The sequence below is a fragment of the Crassostrea angulata genome, chromosome 6, assembly GCF_025612915.1.
Source record: "Crassostrea angulata isolate pt1a10 chromosome 6, ASM2561291v2, whole genome shotgun sequence".
Lineage (NCBI taxonomy): Eukaryota > Metazoa > Mollusca > Bivalvia > Ostreida > Ostreidae > Magallana > Magallana angulata.
The window spans coordinates 30355694-30383435 of NC_069116.1; the positions used below are offsets into that span (position 1 = coordinate 30355694).

The 27742-nt window shown below is 33.1% G+C and overlaps 2 protein-coding genes across 3 annotated transcripts; both read right to left on the reverse strand.

The window, feature by feature from the left end:
* Nucleotides 1-3760: 3760 nt before the first annotated feature.
* Nucleotides 3761-27696, reverse strand: LOC128187713 (26S proteasome regulatory subunit 7). 2 transcript variants are annotated; one of them, XM_052858200.1, is made up of 11 exons: nt 27546-27696; nt 20275-20312; nt 19789-19870; nt 19175-19249; nt 18493-18649; nt 17915-18083; nt 15302-15466; nt 15039-15126; nt 14017-14219; nt 13354-13450; nt 3761-4118 (listed from the first exon to the last, which is right to left on the reverse strand). In XM_052858200.1, the coding sequence occupies exons 1-11, from the start codon at nt 27613-27615 to the stop codon at nt 3961-3963; spliced, it is 1302 nt and encodes a 433-aa protein (XP_052714160.1). In that variant the 5' UTR covers nt 27616-27696; the 3' UTR covers nt 3761-3960. The 2 variants fall into 2 exon arrangements, with proteins under 2 accessions (XP_052714160.1, XP_052714159.1); XM_052858199.1 differs by lacking the exon at nt 3761-4118 and adding an exon at nt 12636-12988 and having other exon boundaries at nt 27546-27695.
* On the reverse strand, nt 7758-9488 carry LOC128187714 (26S proteasome regulatory subunit 7-like). The gene is made up of 3 exons (XM_052858201.1): nt 9133-9488; nt 8635-8803; nt 7758-7917 (listed from the first exon to the last, which is right to left on the reverse strand). Exons 1-3 carry the CDS (start codon nt 9141-9143, stop codon nt 7762-7764), a joined length of 336 nt encoding a protein of 111 aa, XP_052714161.1. The 5' UTR covers nt 9144-9488; the 3' UTR covers nt 7758-7761.
* Nucleotides 27697-27742: the final 46 nt, after the last annotated feature.

Sequence of the window (27742 nt, forward strand, 5' to 3'; positions counted from 1 at the left end):
TGGTGCAAGCTCTTAAATTATGGTATTAATGGTAAATGTTTTAAATATATTACAGATATGTATAAAGGTATTAAATCACTCATCAAGATGAATGGCACGGTATCCGACTTTTTGTTGTTGTACTGTTGGAGTCCGCCAAGGCGAAAATTTGTCACCATTTTTGTTTTCATTATACATAAATGATTTAGAAAATTATCTTGTTGAAAAAAATATTGCTGGTCTGCAAAGTTTTACCACATCAATAGAAAATAAAATTATATATATATATATATATATATATATATATATATATATATATATATATATATATATATATATATATATATATATATATATAATCCAAAATAAGTAAAGTTAATCCACACAAGTAATAAATAATAAAAAATAACAGAAAGCCGATTCAAAACTCTACCGGTTTCATTAAAATCTTCAGGAGTTTTTTTTTTTTTTTTTTTTTTTTTTTTTTTTTTTTTTTTTTTTGAAGATTTTAATGAAACCGGTAGAGTTTTGAATCGGCTTTCTGTTATTTTTTATTATATATATATATATATATATATAAAAAACTGCTTGTACTTCTTTATGCAGACGATACTGTTATCTTGGCAGAATCTGGCGTTGATTAGCAAAACGCACTGAATGAGTTTGAATGTTATTGTAAAGAGTGGAAATTAAATGTTAATATAGATAAAACAAAAGTATTAATTTTTTCCAAAGGACGAATGTGTAAAGGAGTTTTTTATTTTAACGATAGAGTTTTAGAAATTGTTAAAGAATTTAAGTACCTTGGCATTATATTCTCAAGAACTGGCTCTTTTTTAAAAGCTAAAAAACATTTATGTGACCAAGCCCAAAAGGCAATGTATGGTGTCATTAGAAAAATTAGACAATTTAATTTACCAGTTACATGTCAGTTAGAACTCTTTGATAAAATGGTTGTACCTTTATTGCTGTATGGTTGCGAGCGAAGTATGGGGTTTTGAAAAACTTAATAGTATTGAACGTGTTCACCGAAAGTTTTTAAAGCACATTTTATGTTTAAAAAGTAGTACTCCAAACTATATGGTTTACGGAGAAACAGTTCGTTTTCCTTTATCTGTAATTGTATTTACTAGAATGGTATCATACTGGTGTAAATTAATTTCTAGGACTAATTCTAGCATTACAAATATATTATACCGGTACTTGTTGAATCAGACTGAAAATACACCCAGTACTAACCCTTGGATTGATTGTATTCGTCATGTTTTTAACTCATGTGGTTTATCAAATGTTTGGCAAAGTCAGTTTTTAAATATTGTTAACCAAAAATGGGTTTCAACGGCAGTTAAACAGAGATTACAAGATCAATTTATTCAAAAGTGGCATGCTGATATAAATAATTCATCAAAAGGAGTAATATATAAAAATTTTAAAACAAATTTTGGATATGAAAAATATTTAGATATTTTACCCATGAAACTCAGAAAAATTCTTGGTAAATTTCGTACTTCAAATCACCATCTACCAGTTGAACTGGGAAGATGGGAGGGTATCCCATTAAATGAAAGATTTTGTCCTCTCTGTAATACAAAACGTATAGCCGATGAATTTCATTATATTTTAGAATGTGATGCAATATCACAAGTCCGGAACAAGTTTATAGACAAAAGATTTTCAGCTAGACCTAATGTGTTAAAATTTTCGTATCAACATGAAATTGCTGAGAAAATTGTGCATTTTTATAACAAAGATATACGAGGTAGTCTGTCCTCCATGAGTTTCACTTTGTATAACTTTTCCTAACTCTATAACCTTTATATTAAAGCTGACATGAATTGATAAAAGCATTTGGTCGCCATATTAGTTTCGATCGCTCCTCTACTGCCACTTGGGTATATATATCGGTTGAGAAAGTTACGGTCGGTTGCTTTCCGATCGAGGCATTCAGGTTGCACGGACTTATAAATGCATGAACTACACATTGTAGTAAAGAATAAAGAAAACAACAATCAATGAAATACAAAATATGTTCATTCTGTGAAATCCATACGATCATTGACATTGCTCGATCTGCCGCAGTGTGTTGTTTGCGCATGTGCGATGTTATAACATACACAGGAAAACGGTCCACAAGTATCGAGGAATTTTATAACTATCTGCGCCTGGATTTCAGCCTGTCTTGTTTCATCGTGTATTGGATATATCTTGCCAGTGCAGTGGTTGTCATTTTATTTTTCTACAAAACGCGTTTCTACACGTCTTTTCGTCCAAGGCAACGTGTTCGGGTGCATGAAATACCTGAATGCGGTGAAGCATGAATAGTGCTCTCAGCTTATACAGGGGGTGTGTAGCGATGAGCAGAACAATAGAATTCGACAACAAATATGGCGGTAGTCGGAGATAAAAGGGAAATAATGCGTATTTATGAATTCATGTCAGCTTTAATATATCTTTACCTCTGACCAGTTTATATGTATATTTTAATGTTATTTTTGTCCTCATGTACCATATGTTTGAAATGGTTTTGAGCGAATAAATGAACTTGAACCATATTTTAGAACCATTTTAACAAGACCTTGGGCTTTTAGTAGAGCGTAGCGATCTATTTATTGCGTCAAAAAAAGTTAAAATGACGCGGTTTCAAGCAAAATATGCACATATTGCATAGTCGTAGTTCAAAAGCCAGACAAATGTTGTTGATTTCAAAGAGCCGTGGCTGAGTGACCAGCCCTGAAATAGATAGGCCTACGTCACAGTGCTGTTTGACACAACTACCCAAAGCTCTTGTAAAAAAAATTTCCATCAAACATTGTTGCTATAGTTTCTATCAAACATTGTTGCTATAGTCCAAGCTCTTGTAAAAAATTTTCCATCAAACATTGTTGCTATAGTTACTATCAAACATTGTTGCTATAGTTTGAACTTAGTCTATTAAAAAGTAACAGCTCAAAAATAAATGTATCATTATACTTGTGATGTATGTCGCATTAGGAATTGAAGAAACCACAAAGCCTTCTCAAAGGGCAATGACTTTGTACGTTCTAGGATCATATAGTATCATTACCTTAATAACCAGTTAATTAAAGTTTTAATTGTTTGGATGAATCTAATAACAAAAAAGTCACCCAAGGAGAAAAATAGAAAAAATGAGAAGAATAACAAGAGGCCCATGGGCCACAGTGCTCATCGGAGCAACAATAGCCATAATGAAATCAGATATATGGAGTCATATATGAAATATCTGGACAATGTAGCAGGTTAGATTCTGTATCAAAAGATTTTTAAAATTGTTCTCCAGATTTTCTTATGTTAAACATTAGGCCCCTTTTGTAACAGGATGATTTCATAATCATTTCATAAAATATTGAGCATTGCAGTTCTCAAGAATTTTAAACAATTGTTCATGTATCTATAAACCTACATAAAACTTTCAGCACCTCGAGGAGTTCAAAAATTGTCCGGGGGGGGGGGGGCATATTCTTAAAATTAGAGAATCAATAATATGTTTAGATGCTCGTATATAAGTAATACCATGTATTATTAGATTTGAGTTTTTGAGAATTGAAATTTCTTTCCAATGTAAAAATTTGTCCTCCTTCATCAATTCAGCAAACCTCTTCTATAAGGTATGGAGTCACTGAGGTGTGCGCTTTGCATAATTATACAGACAAATTTTTTGTTCCTCCTATGCAACACAGTGTTCAGTTTATGTATTATCACTCATTTTAAATGAACAATTGAAAAATTTGGAAAATGGTTACAATAAAGACATGTAAATATAAATAGTTAATGGCTTGCTTCCTTTAGTTTTTCATGTGGGCTGATCGTTGCAGAACCACATGAAAAACTAAAGAATCATTTTATTGATAAAGATGAAAACTTATGCATCATGTACTTGCACATATTGTTCAAATAAACAAGTTAGAGGTCATTTTAAACTATTGATTTCACAAATTATTTTCAGAGATAGATGTTCATTTTTTAATTGTAGGTCATGTATCGGGGTGTAGAACTGAATTTAGCGTAAGCCTTAATCACTTTGTTGACAGCTTCCAAAAAGTCTTTTTCAGTTGCCATTTTCCTTTGTGCTCTGATGGCAAACATTCCAGCTTCTGTGCATACACTTCGAATTTCTGCACCTGTGAACAGGACAAACATTCCAGAATTGGTATTGTATCAAATAAAGCATCTGTCTTTTGACGACAGTGGTGCTAATAATAGATTTTCTAAATGAACAATGCATACAGTGAGTATAGTTACTGAAATAAATATACAGTGTATATATGACTACAGATCCATTATAATATATGTAGCTCTGAAATCATGAAAATTTGGGTTGATATTTTGGAAAGCTACTTTTTGTACATGCAAGCTAAAAACTTTAATTTATAGGAAAAAAGTTTTGTACGTTTTTTTAACTTCCTCACAAAAACTGATATTTTTTGTACAGTTCTAGTTCTGCAGGTAGTTAATTGATTTCAGACAGACTTACCTGTGCTGTTGGGACAAAAGTCTTGCCAGTAATTCATATCGGATGTCTTTTTCAACACTCATTGACCTTGCATGGATCTTAAAAATGTGAGATCTTCCCTGCAGGAGAAAAAAACCCAATCATTTATTGGTATTTAAATATTCATGATCTCATCCAAAAAACAGACCAACCTGTTATACCTTTGAAGAATCAAAGCACAAAAAATTGACAATGAGAATGGCTTTTATTCAGCTTAAACATTTTCCATTTAACCTTAATGGACTCAAATACAAAAGTTTAAAAAACATTTCTGTGAGACCTACATAGTACATTAATGTGTGAACAGTGTTCACATCCTCCGACTTGATTCCATGGAAAAAATAGACAATAAGCCTATGGGTCTTAATGGTAACATACAACAAGATCCATAGAAATGTCCTTCAATCATTATAAATGATGGCCTGTGCATTATTTAATCGGTTATAACACAAGTATATAAACATACTAAAAAATGGATAAGTTGACAGAGCTAAATAGTATTCAGGTGATAAGTTACTAATGACGTGCGAATTATAGTAATGGACAACCATAACATTTACAACCCTGTGCAAGCACTATGAATTCTAAAATTCAGACATTTCAAACAATCTAACTTTTAGTTCTTCTTTCTAAGTTATAATGTACCTCCAAGTCTGGGAGGCCGAACTCGATTTTCCTGTCAAGACGCCCCGGCCTCATCAGAGCAGGGTCTAAAGTGTCGGGTCTGTTGGTGGCCATCAAAACTTTGATGTTACCGCGGGGGTCAAAGCCGTCAAGTTGGTTAATTAGCTCCAACATTGTCCTCTGTACTTCGTTATCTCCACCTGCTCCATCGTCAAAGCGGGCACCTGTCCATCAAAAACACCAAATTGATTATCCAGATTTTTAGACAATGCATTACAACAGCATATTTACATATTTTTGATACACTGGTGTGTGTGTGTGTGTATATATATATATATATATATATATTTTTACATATTTACATCAAAAACACCATCAGAGCATATATATATATATATATATATATATATATATATATATATATATATATATATATATATATATATATAAATCAGATTTATACAAGGGCTGTTTAATAAGTGTGCAGGCATATTTTGGTTTTGACCACTCCATCTACCTGGCAAGAATGAAATTTAAATACCATACTGGCACTGTACCAGTTATCGGCTATAATTTTACGTTTTCTTTTCGTGTTTCCTTATTTCTTGATATATTGGAATAAAACTTTTCATACTTTAAATTGTGAACTCCTTCTTTATCCATCGGTTAAATTATATCATCATTCAGAACCCAAAACATATTGTTTCTGTGCTTTTTAGCAAGCCCCGAATTTGCCAGGGTTTTATGATTTACTGTACCAGTTAACGGCTTCGTGATAATAACATAGCAAAATCCTTGTACATGTTGATTTTATATTCTGCAAAATGTTGATTGAATTATGTCCCTTGCGGGGTCAGCCTCGTAGGGGTTATTATACATAAATTAAACTCATAAAATTATTCTTTTATCATCATACGGTAATACACACAATCGTACGCTAATCAATGCATAATTATACAATCAGGCGTTCAACTGCGCCATGAAGATCTCGGAATTTAGTGAGTTCCTTTTCTTTATAAATGTTATATGTATTGATATTATATGTCAAATCAAAGAAGAAATATAATTATGTATCACAAAGAGGTCATATTCCATTTTTAACTTATTACGTCACTTCCCCCACAGCTGAAAGTGCAAAGATGTAAATCAGCTGTAAACAATGATTGTTAAAGCTCATGTTTAAAACATATTGAAGTAAGTTTTCAAGCAAACTTACTTTTCTTTATTAGAAACAGATGACTGAATTAAAAAATCTCGGATATTCGCGTGCTATAGACCCGAACCCTCAGTTTAGCCGATAACTGGTCTTAGCCGATAACAGGTACAGTACCAGTATAATGGTAATCTCAGTAAAGCCACATTTTAAAATTTTTTTTTCTGAATTATTTAAAATTCTGAATTTATAAATGAATGTTTGCAGTGCAGCTAAAAATTCCAAACATCCTATAGTCTGTCCCAAGATATTTATGCTGCATATTTGAACGATTTTTAATAAAAATACACATACCTGTGACTGAAGTGCAATTAAAATCGATGAAAGGGAAAATTCCCAAGATAACTTCATTCACACATTATCATTTTTCCCTCGTAAAAATTCACAGGAACGAAAACAGATTTCCTACGGAGATTTATAATGGGGAATGTTGACATCTTTTCTCCATTCGGAAATACTCGGGACACCTCGCGCAATTTTTCAACGTTATCATCCGGGCGTCTTCATCTCCTTGGCAATGGAAAAACCTCGTAGACTTTTTATTCTTAGCCGTGTACTGATACCCGACAGGCTAGAGGGGGCGTTTCAAAGGGGAAATCTTGGGATTTTTTCATACTATTGAATGAACATCGTCTGAACCAAGAGGTATTTATAAATATTGAATAATTTAAGAAAATATGCGGCAAAAATATCTTGGGACAGACTATAATATTCAAAGTTGCCATTTTCGATTCAAATGCTCTTTAATTTTGAATTGAACTTTTATCTGATATATTACACATGGTGTCACTGACAATAGATTTATCTGAGACATGTGGAAGTTCTCAGTCATTTTTCCAGAATATAAATCCTACACACAAAGGCAATGGAATTTTTGGCCCCACTTCAACTTGAACTTTCAGCTCAGGTGAGCTAAAATGTTGAAATGTTTATGATTGACATTTGCCACACAACATATGTTTTACAAGTCACAATGACAGGCAAAAAGAAAACAGTCATAACATGACTTGGATAAAATGAAGATTTAAAATAATCCATACTTAACCTAATTTTTATTGAGAAAATTCCTCTATCTAAGTAAGAAAACAACATGACCTATGTGTACTGTTTCAAATTATATATTGCTATAGAAATGTTTCTGAATGTTTCTAAGCATACCTCCAACTGCATCAATTTCATCAAAGAAAATAATACAAGCTTTCTTATTTCTGGCCATTTCAAACAGTTCTCGTACCATTCGGGCGCTCTACATTTCAAGAAAAAAGAGAGAATAAATGCAAATCCTTAAGCAAGGATAAATCAAAATCATTGACATTTATCAAACTCTGTAGAACTACATGCATACGTTGGTATAATGATATCACTGACATTCATTGTATGTTATTTTGAACAATTAACAGATACATGTACTTTAAGAGTCTCATACCTCGCCAACTTATTTTTGTACCAATTCTGATCCAATCACACGAATGAAGCAGGCATCTGTTCTATTTGCCAACGCACGGGCACAGAGTGTTTTTCCAGTCCCTGGAGGTCCAAACAACAGGACTCCTTTCGGAGGCTCGATACCAAGGTTCACAAAACGCTCGGGCTGAAATATAGAGACCAAGATTTTGCATGATAGAGAATATGTATTGCATTTACTGTGTTGAGCTACTTACATATGTATGTCTTATAGGTATTAACAGTTTTTCATAGTTTATTTTTGACTTTTGTGAAGACAAACAATTCAATGTTCTGTGCTGCCCCCAGTGGTGGTCAAAAATGAAATACTAAGGAGTGAATGTATTTTTACATGTTCAAAGTTGATAATATGAAACCACCTTAAATAACATTTAACTTTGAAAATAATTGTTACAAGTTTGAGTAAAAAGACCCACAATACACTTCAAGTTAATTTCATGCTAATTTTGTTCAAAGAGAGATCTGTCATTTAAGGGCCTCCACCACTTCTTGGTAGGAGTGTAACTTACATATAGGAGAGAGGTCTCCACTACTTCTTGGCAGAAGTGTAACTTACATATAGGAGAGAGGTCTCATCACTACTCCTCGGTAGGATTGTAACTTACATATAGGAGAGAGGTCTCCACTACTTCTTGGCAGAAGTGTAACTTACATATAGGAGAGAGGTCTCATCACTACTCCTCGGTAGGATTGTAACTTACATATAGGAGAGAGGTCTCCACTACTTCTTGGCAGAAGTGTAACTTACATATAGGAGAGAGGTCTCATCACTACTCCTCGGTAGGATTGTAACTTACATATAGGAGAGAAGTCTCCACTACTTCTTGGTAGGAGTGTAACTTACATGTAGGAGAGGGGTCTCCACCACTTCACGTAACTTTTCGATCTGTTCCTTACACCCTCCCACATCACTGTACGTCACGTCCGGCTTCTCCTCTACCTGCATCATGGTCACTGAGGGGTCAATCTTTGGGGGCAAGGGAATATGAATCTGGTATTTGTTTCTGTCAACCCTGTTATCACCACAACCAATAATATTTGTTGCATTAAAACGGGAATATTTATTTTTAAATTGACAACATCTTACATTTGTAATGTCATCTACAAATTAGGACATTTGGATAGAAATATATAGTAAAATGTAATATTATTCCTAGTTCAGATCTTCATATTGTTCAATGTTCTCTGTTTCTATAACCAACATAAATAAATATTGAATATACAGTATTTTTCTTATTTCTGGCAATCCATTTTCTATTCAAATTATTATTTTATCATTTACGGTCATCCTACTTCTGTACAAAGAATTATTGCCAAGGTAAAAATCTTGTTGCAAAGTTACCCCACTCTCATCCCCTCCTCTATGTCGGTGGGGGCCACCTGGTCTCCCAAGTCCACCACAAACTTGGCAAATTGTTTGACATTGATAATGTATTTAGGGTCGTCGGAATCAGCGTTAATGATCTTAGTACACCTTGCTACTTGCAGAGGCTGTTCGTCTGTAAAAGGAAAAAAAAAACATGTTACACCTGTTCAAACAAAGTCATCAAATGTATTTTTTTTTTAAGTTCTAAGAGGATATCTGAAGCCGATCGAATTTTTATACGTTCTCTTGATAAAATATACACCAATCTCATAATTTAATTTTCCGAAAAATAATACTTTCTAAGAAATGTTGTTATTCAGAGATAATATGATTATACATAGGCCTACCTAATATTTTTTTTTATTTACTCCGTCCCTTTTCCGGCGATTACGGCATGCCTTTACCTGCAGCTAGCCTTTTTCTAACAGTGGCGTGACGTCACTGTTTCTATATATGGTCATGTCAAAATTCGACAATCTTGTAGACTTTACATTTGTCAATTTGTAACATGTCAGCCGTGATATTTCAGAAAAAGGAAATACAAATGCAGGAATTACAGATGGAAAGTGTGTATTATAGTAGCAGGTTAAATGTAAATGACAAACAGCATTTTACAGCTGCAAAAAATTAGATTGAAGGCCTGTGGGGTCAACTCTAAAGTGTTTATCCTTGAGTTTTTTAGGTTATACGATCAAAATTACACTCATTCATACTCAGGTGCACACATCAACACGATTGCATATTCGGATTTACAAGTTTACATGTTTGGATTTTTGAACATGATTACCCTCCACACTTTTGTAACAGGATGATTTCATAGTCATATCATAAAATATTGAGCATTGCAGTTCTCAAGAAGATTTTAAACAATTGTTCGTGTATCTATAAACCTACATAAAACTTTCAGCACCCCGAGGAGTCCAAAAATTGTCCGGGGGGGGGGGGCATATTCTTAATCAAAGGCCTGAAGGGCCACAATGGCGTCGAGTTAAAGTTAATTTGAAGAATAAAAATCTAAATATTTTTTTTAAAAGTCAGAATAATCTCCACTATTACAAAAATGCATATATTTTTTTTTATTTTTGTTATTTATGGTTCTCCTTCATTGATCAAATGCACACTTAGGTACTGTAGATTAAAAAAAAAATCCTGAAAACAAAGTATGATTTTGTAACTCTTAGTAATGTGTGTACTTAACATGAGACCAACTTTTCTTGTTGTTTGCTGGAGATTAATTTTATAAAAATTGAGTTGGGCGGTCAATTTAACAAAAATGAAATTTAATATAGATTTTACGCAGTCAACTAAAATAGTAGAAATATTAAAATTAAGTGTGATTTTTTTTATATTTTCAAAAATCAATCTGATTTGGTTATTGACCATTCATTTAGAAATTGGTATCAATTATACCTACTTTTTAAAAACAAATACATAAGTCAACTTTCAAAAATAAAAAAAAAAAATTATGTTTTTATCACATAACTAATTAAATTACAATTCATTACAAACTGACTCACCTAATTCTTAAAAAATTTTGAATGTTAATAAAAAATCTAAGTTTAGAAATATCTTAGGAGTTAAAATTTTTTTCTCTCTATTCATATAGAATTAAATATTTAAATTATGGTTGTGCTTAATTCTATATATTGTAATTTGTATACTGCTGATAAACACACTGTCTCTTATTATCAATTTGATTTAAGATTCACATGGGTCCAAATGACACGGGCCGAAAAGATCAGGGGTAGATAAAAGAAAGCACCCATTCACATTTTTTACAAAGTGAAAGTAGTTCACTAGTTGGTTTAAGGTATCTCACTCCTCATGTTTTGATTTCATTGCGCAGATGATCATTCTATTTAAAATGAATATAATTTTATTTATTTAGTCATCACAGATAGATTATTATTTCATAATTACACAACATTCATAAAGAAAATCCATTTGAATTCAAGAAACAAACAAGTTTTATGGGGAACTATTTTTTCGTGCGGAACGCTTTTTAAACGAAAATGACAGAAACAAGCAATTTTATGAATTTTCGATATACTTTTCTTTTTATTATACTTTAATCATTATTCACATTTTTAACATTTGATAAGTTTGTAACATATTTTATAGGTTCTGTGTGACATGTACAAAATCAAATCTTGAGAATGTGATAGCCGTTTAGCATAAAATCATGCAAATATATAGAACATGTCTGAATTTTCAAAGCCAAATTTTGCGAGAATTTTACCTTTGAAGCCCTCTATCTAAAATTTGACATCACTGACCCCCATATTATATTATGTCAAAATGATACTGAATACATATTTAGACAAACTGGATTAATCTTATAAAATTCTTGATATTCAAAAAGTTTTTATTTCAAATCAAATTGTAACTATTATAGAAATTGTCTATTTTAAGTGCAAAAAGGTCACGCACAAAATTATGCAGCTTTGTACAATTTTTTTTCGTAATCCCTCTATTCAGTGTGACCATTGTGCATAATTAAAAACAATATTTGAAGAAAAAAGTTTGCTTAATCAAAAATACTGACAAATCCTAATCAGGATGAAATTGCATTTTAGGTGCAAAAAGGTCAAATTAAATGGGCCATAACTCAGAGGGATGGATACTGATCCCCCATTATCTTTGTATTTTTGAAGTTTGTTTTGTCTACAGATTTCAATGATATACTTCTCAAGAAAATCTTGATACAACAACATTGAGGAGTGGGATACCTTAAAATAACTTTTGGTTGTAGATATACTTATCGTTCAATGTAGGAAGTTTTGTTTCTAAAAGCTCAAACTTTTGTGCATTGTCAATATTCGATAGGGATACAAAATAATCTGTTTTGCAGGCTGGTATATTTTTATAACCAAATTGAGTATGTAGGCCTAACTATCGTATGTGTCTCCGTGCAAGTGTATTCATCCGCTGAACTGCTGAAACCCAGACATATTGTTTACAATAAAATATGAACATTTTCAAAGACATCAACCATTTCGTATCTGCCAACTCGTTTTGTTGACGTACAGTTCTGCTCGAAGTTGAAGTATGTCATCTGTTTTTCTTCAAACACATAAGAAAACTTTGCACTCATTTGAGTTGTTTGGCTCCTTAAAAATTTGCAAACTTCCAGACGAACGATCCCTAGATGGCTTTCGAACTTCGCTTGACGCCATAAAAATGGAGATCAACAATATGTTAAGATGCTCGTATATAAGTAATACCATGTATTATAAGATTTGAGTTTTTGAGAATTGAAATTTCTTTCCAATGTAAAAATTGGTCCTCCTTCATCAATTCAGCGAACCTCTTCTATAAGGTATGGAGTCACTGAGGTGTGCGCTTTGCATAATTATACAGACACATTTGCTGTTCCTCCTATGCAACACAGTGTTCAGTTTATGTATTATCACTCATTTTAAATGAACAATTGAAAAAATTAGAAAATGGTTACAATAAAGGCAAGTAAATATAAATGGTTAATGGCTTGTTTCCTTTAGCTTTTCATGTGGGCTGATCGTTTCAGAACCACATGAAAAACTAAAGAATCATTTTATTGATAAAGATGAAAACTAATGCATCATGTTCTTGCAAATATTGTTCAAATAAACAAGTTAGAGGTCATTTTTAACTATTAAATTCACAAATTATTTTGAGAGACAGATGTTCATTTTTTAATTGTAGGTCATGTATCGGGGTGTAGAACTGAATTTAGCGTAAGCCTTAATCACTTTGTTGACAGCTTCCAAAAAGTCTTTTTCAGTTGCCATTTTCCTTCGTGCTCTGATGGCAAACATTCCAGCTTCTGTGCATACACTTCGAATTTCCGCACCTGTGAAAAGTACAAACATTCCAGAATTGGTATTGTATCAAATAAAGCATCTGTCTTTTGACAACAGTGGTGCTACTGATTGATTTTCTAAATGAACAATGCATACAGTTAGTATAGTTACTGAAATAAACATACAGTGTATATATATATATATATGACTACAGATCTATTATAATATATGTAGCTCTGAAATCATGAAAATTTGGGTTGATATTTTGGAGAGCTACTTTTTGTACATGCAAGCTAAAAACTTTGATTTATAGGAAAAAAGTTTTGTACTCGTTTCTTTAACTTCCTCACAAAAACTGATATTTTTTGTACAGTTCTAGTTCTGCAGGTAATTAATTGATTTCAGACAGACTTACCTGTGCTGTTGGGACAAAGTCTTGCCAGTAATTCATATCGGATGTCTTTTTCAACACTCATTGACCTTGCATGGATCTTAAAAATGTGAGATCTTCCCTGCAGGAGAAAAAAACCCCCAATCATTTATTGGTATTTAAATATTCATGATCTCATCCAAAAAACAGACCAACCTGTTATACCTTTGAAGAATCAAAGCACAAAAAATTGACAATGAGAATGGCTTTTATTCAGCTTAAACATTTTCCATTTAACCTTAATGGACTCAAATACAAAAGTTTAAAAAACATTTCTGTGAGACCTACATAGTACATTAATGTGTGAACAGTGTTCACATCCTCCGACTTGGTTCCATGGAAAAAATAAACAATAAGCCTATGGGTCTTAATGGTAACATACAACAAGATCCATAGAAATGTCCTTCAATCATTATAAATGATGGCCTGTGCATTATTTAATCGGTTATAACACAAGTATATAAAGATACTAAAAAATGGATAAGTGTCAGAGCTAAATAGTATTCAGGTGATAGGTTACTAATGACGCGCGAATTATAGTAATGGACAACCATAACATTTACAACCCTGTGCAAGCACTATGAATTCTAAAATTCAGACATTTCAAACAATCTAACTTTTAGTTCTTCTTTCTAAGTTATAATGTACCTCCAAGTCTGGGAGGCCGAACTCGATTTTCCTGTCAAGACGCCCCGGCCTCATCAGAGCAGGGTCTAAGGTGTCGGGTCTGTTGGTGGCCATCAAAACTTTGATGTTACCGCGGGGGTCAAAGCCGTCAAGTTGGTTAATTAGCTCCAACATTGTCCTCTGGACTTCGTTATCTCCACCTGCTCCATCGTCAAAGCGGGCACCTGTCCATCAAAACACCAAATTGATTATCCAGATTTTTAGACAATGCATTACAACAGCATATTTACATATTTTTGATACACTGGTACATATATATAAATATATATATATATATATATATATATATATATATATATATATATATATATATATTGGAAATCAGATTTATACAAAGGCTGTGTAATAAGTGTGCAGGCATGTTTTGGTTTTGACCACTCCATCTACCCGGCAGGAATGAAATTTAAATACCATATGGTGGTAATCCCAGTAACGACACATTTTTAAAGTTTTTTTTCTGAATTATTTAAAATTCTGAATTGATAAATGAATGTTTGCAGTGCGGCTAAAAATTCTAAACATCTTAGTATTCAAAGTTGCCATTTTCGATTGAAATGCTCTTTAATTTTGAATTGAACTTTTATCTGATATTTTAAACATGGTGTCACTGACAATAGAATTTATCTGAGACATGTGGAAGTTCTCAGTCATTTTTTCCAGAATATAAATCCTACACACAAAGGCAATGGAATTTTTGGCCCCACTTCAACTTGAACTTTCAGCTCAGGTGAGCTAAAACGTTAAAATGTTTTTGATTGACATTTGCCACACAACATATGTTTTACAAAGTCACAATGACAGGCAAAAAGAAAACAGTCATAACATGACTCAGATAAAATGAAGATTTAAAATAATCCATACTTAACCTAATTTTTATTGAGATAATTCCTCTATCTAAGTATTAAAGAAAACAACATGACCTATGTGTACTGTTTCAAATTATATATTGCTATAGAAATGTTTCTGAATGTTTCTAAGCATACCTCCAACTGCATCAATTTCATCAAAGAAAATAATACAAGCTTTCTTATTTCTGGCCATTTCAAACAGTTCTCGTACCATTCGGGCGCCCTACAGTTCAAGAAAAAAGAGAGAATAAATGAAAATCCTTAAGAAAGAATAAATCAAAATCGTTTACATTTATCAATCTTTTGAAGAACTACATGCATATGTTGGTATAATGATGTCACTGACATTCATTGTATGTTATTTAGAACAATTAACAGATACTTTAAGAGTCTCATACCTCGCCAACATATTTTTGCACCAATTCCGATCCAATCACACGAATGAAGCAGGCATCTGTTCTATTTGCCACTGCTCGGGCACAGAGTGTTTTTCCAGTCCCCGGAGGTCCAAACAACAGGACTCCTTTCGGAGGCTCGATACCAAGGTTCACAAAACGCTCGGGCTGAAACATAGAGACCAAGATTTTGCATGACAGAGAATATGTATTGCATTTACTGTGTTGAGCTACAATGTACTTAAATAAGTATGTCTTATAGGTATTAGCAGTTTTTCATAGTTTATTTTTGCCTTTTGTGAAGACAAAGAATTCAACATTCTGTGCTGCCCCTGGGCCCAGTGGTGGTCAAAAATAAAATACTAAGGGGTGAATGTATCTTTACATGTTCATAATTGATAATATGAAACCACCTTAAATAACATTTAACTTTGAAAATAATTGTTACAAGTTTGAGTAAAAGTGGTGCTTAAGGCCCACAATACACTGCAAGATGATTTCATGCTAGTTTTGTTCAAAGAGAGATCTGCCATTTAAGTGCAACTTACAGATAAAAGAGGGGTCTCCATCACTTCTTGGTAGGAGTGTAACTTACATAAAGGAGAGAGGTCTCCACTACTTCTTGGTAGGAGGGTAACTTACATATAGGAGAGAGGTCTCCACTACTTCTTGGTAGGAGTGTAACTTACATATAGGAGAGAGGTCTCAACTAATTCTTGGTAGGAGTGTAACTTACATATAGGAGAGGAGTCTCCACCACATCTTGGCAGGAGTGTAACTTACATAAAGGAGAGAGGTCTCCACTACTTCTTTGTAGGAGTGTAACTTACATATAGGAGAGAGGTATCAACTAATTCTTGGTAGGAGTGTAACTTACATATAGGAGGGGGGTCTCCATCACTTCTTGGCAGGAGTGTAACTTACATATAGGAGAGGGATCTCCACTACTTCTTGGTAGGAGTGCAACTTACAGATAGGAGGGAGGTCTCCACAACTTCTTGGTTGGAGTGTAACTTACATATAGGAGAAAGGTATCAACTATTTCTTGGTAGGAGGGTAACTTACATATAGGAGAGGAGTCTCCACCACTTCTTTGCAGGAGTGTAACTAACATACAGGAGAGAGGTCTCCACTACTTCTTTGTAGGAGTGTAACTTACATATAGGAGAGTGGTATCAACTAATTCTTGGTAGGAGTGTAATTTACATATAGGAGAGGGGTCTCCACCACTTCTTGGCAGGAGTGTAACTTACATATAGGAGGGGGGTCTCCATCACTTCTTGGCAGGAGTGTAACTTACATATAGGAGAGGGATCTCCACTACTTCTTGGTAGGAGTGCAACTTACAGATAGGAGGGAGGTCTCCACAACTTCTTGGTTGGAGTGTAACTTACATATAGGAGAAAGGTATCAACTATTTCTTGGTAGGAGGGTAACTTACATATAGGAGAGGAGTCTCCACCACTTCTTTGCAGGAGTGTAACTAACATACAGGAGAGAGGTCTCCACTACTTCTTTGTAGGAGTGTAACTTACATATAGGAGAGTGGTATCAACTAATTCTTGGTAGGAGTGTAATTTACATATAGGAGAGGGATCTCCACTACTTCTTGGTAGGAGTGCAACTTACAGAAAGGAGGGAGGTCTCCACAACTTCTTGGTTTGAGTTTAACTTACATATAGAAGAGAGGTATCAACTAATTCTTGGTAGGAGTGTAACTAACATACAGCAGAGAGGTCTCCACTACTTCTTTGTAGGAGTGTAACTTACATATAGGAGAGTGGTATCAACTAATTCTTGGTAGGAGTGTAACTTACATATAGGAGAGGGGTCTCCACCACTTCTTGGCAGGAGTGTAACTTACATACAGGAGAGAGGTCTCCACTACTTCTTTGTAGGAGTGTAACTTACATACAGGAGAGAGGTCTCCACTACTTCTTTGTAGGAGTGTAACTTACATATAGGAGAGTGGTATCAACTAATTCTTGGTAGGAGTGTAACTTACATATAGGAGAGGGGTCTCCACCACTTCTTGGCAGGAGTGTAACTTACATATAGGAGAGGGATCTCCACTACTTCTTGGTAGGAGTGCAACTTACAGATAGGAGGGAGGTCTCCACAACTTCTTGGTTGGAGTGTAACTTACATATAGGAGAGAGGTATCAACTAATTCTTGGTAGGAGTGTAACTTACATATAGGAGAGGAGTCTCCACCACTTCTTCGCAGGAGTGTAACTTACATAAAGGAGAGAGGTCTCCACTACTTCTTTGTAGGAGTGTAACTTACATAAAGGAGAGTGGTATCAACTAATTCTTGGTAGGAGTGTAACTTACATATAGGAGAGGGGTCTCCACCACTTCTTGGCAGGAGTGTAACTTACATAAAGGAGAGAGGTCTCCACTACTTCTTGGTAGGAGGGTAACTTACATATAGGAGAGAGGTCTCAACTACTTCTTGGTAGGAGTGTAACTTATATATAGGAGAGGGATCTCCACTACTTCTTTGTAGGAGTGTAACTTACATATAGGAGAGAGGTCTCAACTACTTCGTGGTAGGAGTGAAACTTACATACAGGAGAGACGTCTCCACTACTTCTTTGTAGGAGTGTAACTTACATGTAGGAGAGGGGTCTCCACCACTTCGCGTAACTTTTCGATCTGTTCCTTACACCCTCCAACGTCACTGTACGTCACGTCCGGCTTCTCCTCTACCTGCATCATGGTCACTGAGGGGTCGATCTTTGGGGGCAAGGGAATATGAATCTGGTATTTGTTTCTGTCAACCCTGTTATCATCACAACCAATAATATTTGTTGAATTAAAACAGGAATATTTATTTTTTACATTGACAACATCTTGCATTTTGAATTCTATCTACAAATTAAGACATTTGGATAGGAAAATATAATAAAATGTAATATTCTTCCTAGTTCAGATCTTCATATTGTTCAGTGTTCCCTGTTTCTATAATCAACATAAATATATATTAATTACCGTATTCAGTACTTTTCTTATTTCTGGCTATCCAATTTCTATTCAAATTATAATTATTTTTTCTGGCCATCCATAATCTATTCAAGTTTTAACTATCATTTCTGGCCATCCATATTCTATTCAAATTATTTTATTTTTTATGGCCATCCTACTTCTGTTCAAAGAATTATTGCCAAGGTAAAAATCTTGTTGCTAGTTACCCCACTCTCATCCCCTCCTCTATGTCGGTGGGGGCCACCTGGTCTCCCAAGTCCACCACAAACTTGGCAAATTGTTTGACATTGATAATGTATTTAGGGTCGTCGGAATCAGCGTTAATGATCTTAGTACACCTTGCTACTTGCAGAGGCTGTTCGTCTGTAAAAGGAAAATAACATGTTACACCTGTAAAGTGACCTGTTAACAAGATGAAGGTTCTTGATTGCTACTCACGATATATTTTTTTTTAAATAAACAGAGGAAATGGATTCACTTTTTCATGAAGACAAGTTTGATTTTTGTTTTATATTACATAACATACAATAAATACCAATAATTTTGAGATCCATTTATTTAATAAGTTAAAAACCTTAACTAGATACAATATTTACAAACATATCTAGTATATAGAACCAAGCCATGATCAGTACAGACTACTGTATACAGGGTTATTTTCGTCTCATGTAATTTTCACCTTTCTATACTTGCAAACAGTTTCGCCCAGTCTTGATTCGCCCAGCAATTGGTGTTAAAATGGATAGAATAGGAGACATTGGAATTCGAACAATCTTAAATTCGCCCACTGACAACCAGTGTGAAAGGGACGAAAACAAAACAGGGCCGAATATTTCCCTGTATACAGTAGCTGTTACACTGATTACATTCCTCGTTGTTAGTACTCACTTTGAAGTGTCTGTTTGTCTGCAGCCAAATCCCACAATGCAGGGGGAGCTAACCCTGTGTCAGACTCCTTGATTCCTGTTGTAGAAATCAACGAAATACAAAATAGTTCCCATTGATTTTATTTTGTTAAATCCTACAAATTTGTTGGAGTCAACCAAACTAATAAATTAACAACAAATAAATTGTATTCTCAAGAGGCCTTTAAGTTTAGTTTTAATTGGTATATCACAATACCTATTTACTGACTTCCAGTTATTCAAACGATAGGAAGTTTATTGTCCCCCTCGCCAGCAACTTTTTCTCTCAGTTTCACCTCGTGAAAAAGCTGCTGTCTCAGTGGACAATAAACTTGCAATCATCCTCAAAGCCAGTAAATATGGGAACATAATATGTAAAAAAAAAATTCTCTTAAAATGTTATTAACTTTCACAAAATTACAACCACAAAACTGGCCTATTATTCCATAATATAATTTTAAAGTAAAGAAATATAACTTTTATTGGGTTACACAAAAGTCAAAAGCACACGTGCAATGGAAGTGTAATAAAAAGAATCTGATGGATTTTGTCCCCATTGTTTCCAGATGGAATCACATTAGGTTACTTTTAACATACCTGCCAACTCATTTACTTTCTTGACTCCATTTTGAATGTCTTCTTCAACACTTTTAATGGCTTTACTGTACTGACCAACACCCTGTAAACGATCAATCAAACTGAGCACAGCAAAATAACAAAATTGTGACTTCACTATCAGCTATCAGGATTTAGATGGAAAGGTGTTGCTTTATAAGATGTATCTAACTCAAAAGTATGCAGTACATGTATTAAAAATTCAAATTATTTCACACGCGCATTGTTGAAGTTTTCCTATCAATTTTTCCTTTGATAAGCTGATCAATAGAAAAATTATTAAATTCATTTCTTTAATAAATATTATTCTTTTAAAATGTACATGTATGTAGTCTGCAAATACAATTGCTGGTAGTCTTTGTTATGCTTGACAATTTTGATATTTATAAAAAAATATTTTAACAGCTAAAGAACAACTTTAATTTTCTTATTTCGTCTAAACAATGTACATATATAATATATACTTACATATGTTTTTAACAAGGCAATATCCCCTTCATCCAATGCTAAAAAAAAGAAGAAGAAAACATAAGTGGCAAAATGCATTGTGTATATTAACTTATTTTTGTCTTACTCTGTTTCTTGATACATGTATTTCAATAAACAAATGCATGATTTTTCATTGCCTATATAAGGACTTGGAATTAAAGAATATTTTTTTTAAAAAGTAACGTTTATCATTTTAATCTGCATATGTTGTTGAAAGAAAAGGATTTAAAGATACAAAGAAATATATATGATTACAGATTTGCCCCAAAATTCAATATTTTTAAAAGTGTTTCAGGGATATTAGATTGTTTTGTAGATGATTTGCAATTACTAGTTATATTTCAATTATTTGTCTCATTCTATAGTTGCACTTAACAGCAGTAAATGACATCAGAAATGAACTTTTTTTTAAAAATTTGATCGATATCGAACAAAAAAGTGTATCCAAACAAAAAAGTGTATTTTTCTTTTTGATGTTACATGTATTAATCTTGTAGAGATAAATCTTAAAGGTCAATTGTAAGAACCAGGTAAAATGCCATTTTGTTAAAAAGGAAATTTGGGTGGGGGATGCAAATGCATGTCTGTACATGTACAAAGTAATTTAGTGCCGTGTATTAATGATTTCAAGGGGTCATTTTAGTCCCTACTGCACAATACTAACTCACACTTTACCAGATGAATTACATTATAATGTTATATGTGAGAAGAGGAAAGTGCATGCATCATTTTGTTAATAACATCAATGCTAAATTTATCTACCTTTATGTCTCAAACCCATGAATAATTATAATGAAGTTTATCCTCAGACCCTTAAACCCATGATTATAATGAAGTTTATCGTCAGTCCCTCAAACCCATGAATATAATGAAGTTTATCCCCAGTCCCTCAAACCCATGAATATAATGAAGTTTATCCTCAGACCCTTAAACCCATGAATATAATGAAGTTTATCCCCAGTCCCTCAAACCCATGAATATAATGAAGTTTATCCCCAGTCCCTCAAACCCATGAATATAATGAAGTTTATCCCCAGTCCCTCAAACCCATAAATATAATGAAGTTTATCCTCAGACCCTCAAAGTCCTAGACAAGAATAGCTTTAAGCAATTATCAAAATTGACTGCAGGGAAAACAATTCATTCAATCGCTGTACTCACTTGGTAAAAGTAAAAAAGAATTCTACATTTTTTTAGGAGTCTTCAATAGGATTCCCTTATATTATCAACAAATATGTGATTTTGATTTTGCCATGTGTGATCGAGGCATAAGAGAAATAAAATGCTACAAAAACATATATAATTCTTGTATTCTATTGCTTCAAAATTTCTTCTTTTTTTTATTTGCAATTTTTTGTAATTACATTTTTCACATTCATACATACACAAACACACCATAGATCATAAGTAATTATACTATAAAGTTGATACAATCAGGAAAAAGAAACTATATGACTTCTGCTCTAGATCTTGTATATATTAAACATTACAGAAAAGATTTTTCCATGCAGACCGTATTGTAATATGCTTGTAAAAAAAAGAATTTCTAATTGCTAGACAACTTTCAATTTCATATCTAAAATGTAAATGACACATTAGTCCAGCAATGTTTGGGGGTTTTTTTATTACAAAGACATTGAAAAATATACTGTTTGGGAAATAAAATTAGACAGTTAATGACTAAATTTGACTATGAGAGAGGAGCCTCTCCGAATAATATATTGATTATATTAAAACCAACTCTCTTTGAGACAGTATTGTAAATATGCATACTCAAACTATTCCAGATAGCAAGTACAGTAAGACAAGATGTGAAAATATGTTCAATGGTTTCGACTTCACTCTTGCAGAAAGTACAAGTGTCATTATCAACTAATTTTAGCTTTTCCAAGTAAGCTTTAACTGGAAGAAGTCTATGTAATGTTCTATATTGTAACCATTGTATAGAAGAGTCTTTAGTGACCTTGAAACATATTTTAAACACATCCTGTAAAATTAATTCAGGGTATCCTCTTTGTACAATAGTGGAATTCCATCTTATAATTGATGTTGGTAAAATACCTACTGTATTAGTATTAATTAGCTTGTAAATAAGCTTGGTACATTTCTTGTATGAAAGAATTTGAACACAATGATAAGGAACAAAAGGACCAATGCTATGGCTGTAGGTTTCCTTACAGAACTTTGAACCTTTTACAAACTTTGCTACAGCACTGATCATACTGTTGTATTGCATAAAACATATTTCAAAATTGAATTTCTTTTCAAAATCAGATTTTGATAGAAATGATCCATTTTCATATAAAAAGTCTTTCACAATTTTAACACCTCTTCTGTACCATTCTTTATAAAACACAGGCTTTTTATCCACCTTAATTTTAGAATTAAACCAAACTGGAGCATATGTTATGTTATCATTTGAAATTCGACTTTGGTTAAAATGTGTATTCAATACAATAAGCTATGACTTCAGAACATCTCTCCAAAAAGTGTTGGTACAGTTGTTCAAAAGATTTTCAATAAAAGCATCACCAAAATCCAGACACAGTATCTCCAAACACTGCTTTAAAAATAGTACTCAACCAAGATTGTCCCCCCTGCACTAGTCTTTGTATCCAAGAACACTTTAAAGAAGTCATAAAATTATACAAGTTCACCATATTCAGACCTCTTGCAAAGAGGTTTTGTGTCACGACTGAGCGTTTAATTTTATCACACTTGGATTTCCAAATAAATCTAAAAAAATCATTGTTCAAAAAATTGTTTCTATTCTTAGATTTGGTAATGAAATGAGTAAATGGTTTATTTTTGGAATAATAAGACTATTAAGTACAGTAAGTCTTCCTATGGGAGTAAGAATTCGCCTTTCCCATTGTTGGATGAGTGCAGATTTTTCGGAATTTGAATATTATAATTTAATTCTGGAATTTGTTCCAAGTCAGCACAAAAATGAATACCTAATAATACAAATTCAGTGGCTCCCCAATCTAATTTCCATCTAGAGTGATGAAAGACTTCAGATGAATTTTTTTTTGAGCCAAACCATATAATTTTTGTTTTTGAGCTATTAACTTTCAACCCTGATATTTTTGAAAATAATTCTAAAGTTTCGAGAGCATTAAATAAAGATGAAGCAGAACCGTCAAGGATGAGGGATGTATCATCTGCATACTGGGATATTTTATGTTCTCTATCATACACAAAAATGCCTCTCATATCTTTATTTTGTTTAATTAGTATAGCTAATATTTCAGCTCAAAGAATGAAAAGATATGGGGCTACAGGGTCACCCTGACGACATCCTCGCTGTATTTCAAACTGTTGTGACAGAAAGCCGTTTTGGTGAACAGCCGCTTTAAAATTTGTATTGAGAATTTTTACCCATTTGATGATATGATTTCCGAATCCAAAAAAAAGTAACACCTTATAAATGAATGACCATGAAATTGAATCGAAGGCTTTTTCAAAGTCAATAAGCATGAGTAATCCAGGGATATTTTTTACTTCTGTATAAGACATAAGATCATAAATAAATCATGTATTTTCACCAATGTATCTACCCTGTATAAAACCAGTCTGAGTATCAGAAATAAGTAAATCCAGAGTAGATTTTATCCTAAGACTGACACATCCAGATATTAACTTGTAAAAAACATTCAATAGTGTAATTGGTTGCCTGTTTTTTTAGGAATTGCCTAGGTTTGTCACCTTTAGGTAGGCATGATATAACTCCTAACCTCTGAGACACTGGCAATTCTCCATGTAAAAATATTTGGTTAATTGCTTTTGTTATATAGTTTTTAAGATCATCCCAAAAGAACTTTAAGAATTCAGCTGTGAAACCATCACTTCCAGGCGACTTATTATTTTTCATGCTTTTTAAAGCACTTAATATTTCACCTTCACTGAAGTTTTTATCTAAAATTTTAGATGTTGATTTATCTAATTTTGGAATATCATGAGGCTGGATAGTTGATTCTAAATCTATATCAGAAAGCTCATAGTATGCATTTTTAAAAAGCTTCTCATAAAAAGATTTCACCTCATCCATGATTTCTAACTGATTATATAAAGTCTTCTCTTCTGATACTACAACTTTTTTAATAATTTTATCAAGAAAATTTCTTGACTCTAAATGACAGAAATATTTAGTAGGTATTTCTCCTTCATCTTCCCATTTTGCACGAGAGCGTATAAAGTGTCCTCGTAATTTTTCTTTTCTCAAATTTTCAAGAGCTGCTTGTTTTTCCTCTAACAATGAAAGATCAACTACATTACTATTTTCTAGCTCATTAATATGATATCAGTTGCTTTTCTATCTTGTCATTGTTCTTCTTCCTATAAGATGAATATGAAATTGTCAAGCCCCTTATTTCCATGAGAAGAATTTCCAAAAATGCAGACTCATCTATGGAGTTTTTATATTGATCTTTAGCTGACTGAATGACTTCTTTAACTTTTTCAACATACATTCTATCCCGAAGTAAATTCTCATTAAATTTCCATAGCCCTCTACCTCTTAAAAAAGTATTAAATTTAAATTCAAATACAACAGCAGAGTGATCTGACCTATACCCAGATTTGATCGAGACATTCTCAACAATATTTGAAAGATTTTCTGAAATCAATATATAGTCAAGTCTCCCTTGTTTTAATGGATTTCTCTTTCTCCATGTGTAAGCTTTTTTATCAGGGTTAAGAATACGATAGTAGTCAATCAGACCTAAGTCGCTCATAATTTCTAGCAATTTTTCTTTAGCTTTTGGATTATTAACATGTGAATAATTCTGAGTGTCAAGAGTTTGAATGAGGGCTATATTAAAATCCCCACAAAGAATATAATAGTCATTGTCAAACTCTAAAAACATTCCCGTACTTCTTCAAAAAAATCTGGACAGTCAGTGTTGGGTCCATAAATATTAATCATTGTAACTCTATTGTCATCAATACTTAAATCCAAAGCTAATAAATTGCCATCACTGTCTTTCTTTTCTTTATGTAACTTTAATTCAAAATTAATGTTAAAAAAAAAAACAGCAACACCTCGTGAATTTGAAAAGAGAGAATTAAAAATGCACCTATAACCCCATATTGAGTTTCAACAATAGTCTCAAGATCGGACGTAAAATGGGTGTCCTGAAAGCATATAATTGAATACTCTTTTAAATTTGTAAAAATTCAACACATCTAGTCTTTTGGATGGAGTGCCGAGTCCTTGACAGTTTACTGTTGCAATTTTGATTGTATCAACCATGATCTGATATGGAGACTAAAGACATTCATACTACACATTCATACAAAAAGGCCTAAAGAAAAAAATACAATGGTATAAAATACAAGAATGGTTTAAACAGCACTAGTTTTAATAACACAAAACCGTTCCTGGTAGGTTCATGTACTCACGCCCCATTGAAAAGAGTTGACTGAAAAACAGCACAGGCTTGCACGACATCGGAAGTCAACATAGAGGAACATACAATACAATTGTGATCGGACAGCAAGAAAAGTTCTGGAAATTTTTTTTGACGCATTGTATTCATCAGCGTCCCTTCAGGTTGCTCTGCACTTTCGCGTCAATGTCATTGAATATGTCAAATTTTACGCGTCGTTCGTTGCTCAGCTTCCCATAAACAGATCCATTGAAATACCAAGCAAATGTAATTTCTGGATGTTGTAATAAAGCCGTGATGAGTTCTGTGTTTGGTCTAGTCACGTCATCAACTAACTTCAGTCCGTGTCCAAGCTTTTTTACATCTGACCTCTTTTTCATAACCCTTGCCTTGATGTTTGTGTTCAGGACTTTAACAAGAATGGGTCTGGGTTGATCTTTTCTACCTGGTATTCTATGTGCGGCAATTATTTCTTGATCGTCTAATTCAACATTTGCCTTTTCTTTGAGGAATTTTTTTTACCAATTTCCAAGTATTTTCTTCATCATTTTCGGTAACTTCCACAATTTTAATATTATATTTTCTTGAGTATTGCTCGTTTTGATTGCTGAGTTTCATAGCTTCTCTTGATACAATTTCTGTTTTATGTAATACTTGCTTCGATTCACGCAGTTCTTTGTTAGTACTGGCTAGCTTTGTCACCTTTAGGTAGGCATGATATAACTCCTAACCTCTGAGACACTGGCAATTCTCCATGTAAAAATATTTGGTTAATTGCTTTTGTTATATAGTTTTTAAGATCAGCCCAAAAGAACTTTAAAAATTCAGCTGTGAAACCATCACTTTCAGGCGACTTGTTATTTTTCATGCTTTTTAAAACACTTAATATTTCACCTTCACTGAAGTTTTTATCTAAAATTTTAGATGTTGCAATCTCCGAGAGCTTCGACATCTTTTTCAAGGTTTTCAATGTTGTTTTCCATTCTCACAATTTTTGTGTTGTAACATTTTTCTAGTTCTTCACATCTTTTGTTTATTTTGTCTTTAATTTTTTTTGTATTTTTGTTTTGTTTTGTTCAACGATCCGTTTAACAATCGAAGAGACCAAAGATTCCAGCTTATCGTCTTCAATTGTTTTTTGAAGTTCCATTTTGATCTCTTTGATGTCCTGTTGTATGAGAATTAGAGGTTTGTTTACCTCGGACATAGTGCTGTTATCACAGGTCTGCTCTAGGGTATTTTCAGGACCGATTTCATCTGTTTTTTTAGTAGATTTTTTTGTGGCATTTTTTTAACAAATCTATCCAGTGTATTCATATACAATAACACAGCCTAGGATAAGTTCAGGATAAATGTAAACACAAGTAAACACAGTAACCCATGTATATATGTTAAGTATCGATTGTCCACAGCACTACTCACCATTAGTCAGAGAATAAACAGTTTTTTCTTCAAAATTTTTTAATATTCTTAATAATCGGCCCCGAATCGGAGAGGGGGTTAAAAAGTTGTTGCATACCTGGTGTATTTATATATAGTAAGGGTATATATCTCTTTCTTCCCCTAAATTTATCGGCTTATTGATAGAAATTTAGAGGCCTTTGGTCTGAAGTTGTCCACTTTCCTTCATGGTGATTAAATAAAAAGCAAACATTTTTCAAAGGAACACAACTGAAATTGATTCAAGGGAAAAATATTGAATTTCTTCATTTAAGCATCATCGCTTTTTGGGTCCATAACTGATAAGAACTATAAGCTTCAAACATTAAAAATTGTAATTATGAGAAAATTCGGCCTACATAACCAAATCATTAAACGGTGTATTCCAAACGTTACAAATCTTAAGGAAATTGTGTTAACCTTGTATAGGTTTATCTTCTTCTTTATCTTCCTTAGTTTTTCTTTGGTCAGCTCCTAAGTGGTCCGGCATTTTAATTTTAAATGTTAATAAAGAAAAAAATGTCTATTCATATAAAGGAATTCTTCAATAATTGAAGGTTAGAAAAGTCTTTAGATTTAGGCAAGCCGATAATATTTTGTTCGGACGGCAAACAATG

What these genes read in the sequence shown, in the direction of transcription:
- LOC128187714 (XM_052858201.1), bottom strand. An exon ending in TGGAGACCCCTCTCCTACAT is followed by an intron (nt 7,918 to 8,634) that starts GTAAGTTACACT and finishes TCTATATTTCAG; the next exon opens with CCCGAGCGTTTTGTGAACCT.
- LOC128187713 (XM_052858200.1), bottom strand. Translation starts at nt 27,615, where the DNA reads ATGCCGGACCACTTAGGAGCTGACCAAAGAAAAACTAAGGAAGATAAA. An exon ending in GAAAGTAAATGAGTTGGCAG is followed by an intron (nt 19,250 to 19,788) that starts GTATGTTAAAAG and finishes TTTCTACAACAG; the next exon opens with GAATCAAGGAGTCTGACACA. An exon ending in AGACAAACAGACACTTCAAA is followed by an intron (nt 18,650 to 19,174) that starts GTGAGTACTAAC and finishes TTCCTTTTACAG; the next exon opens with ACGAACAGCCTCTGCAAGTA.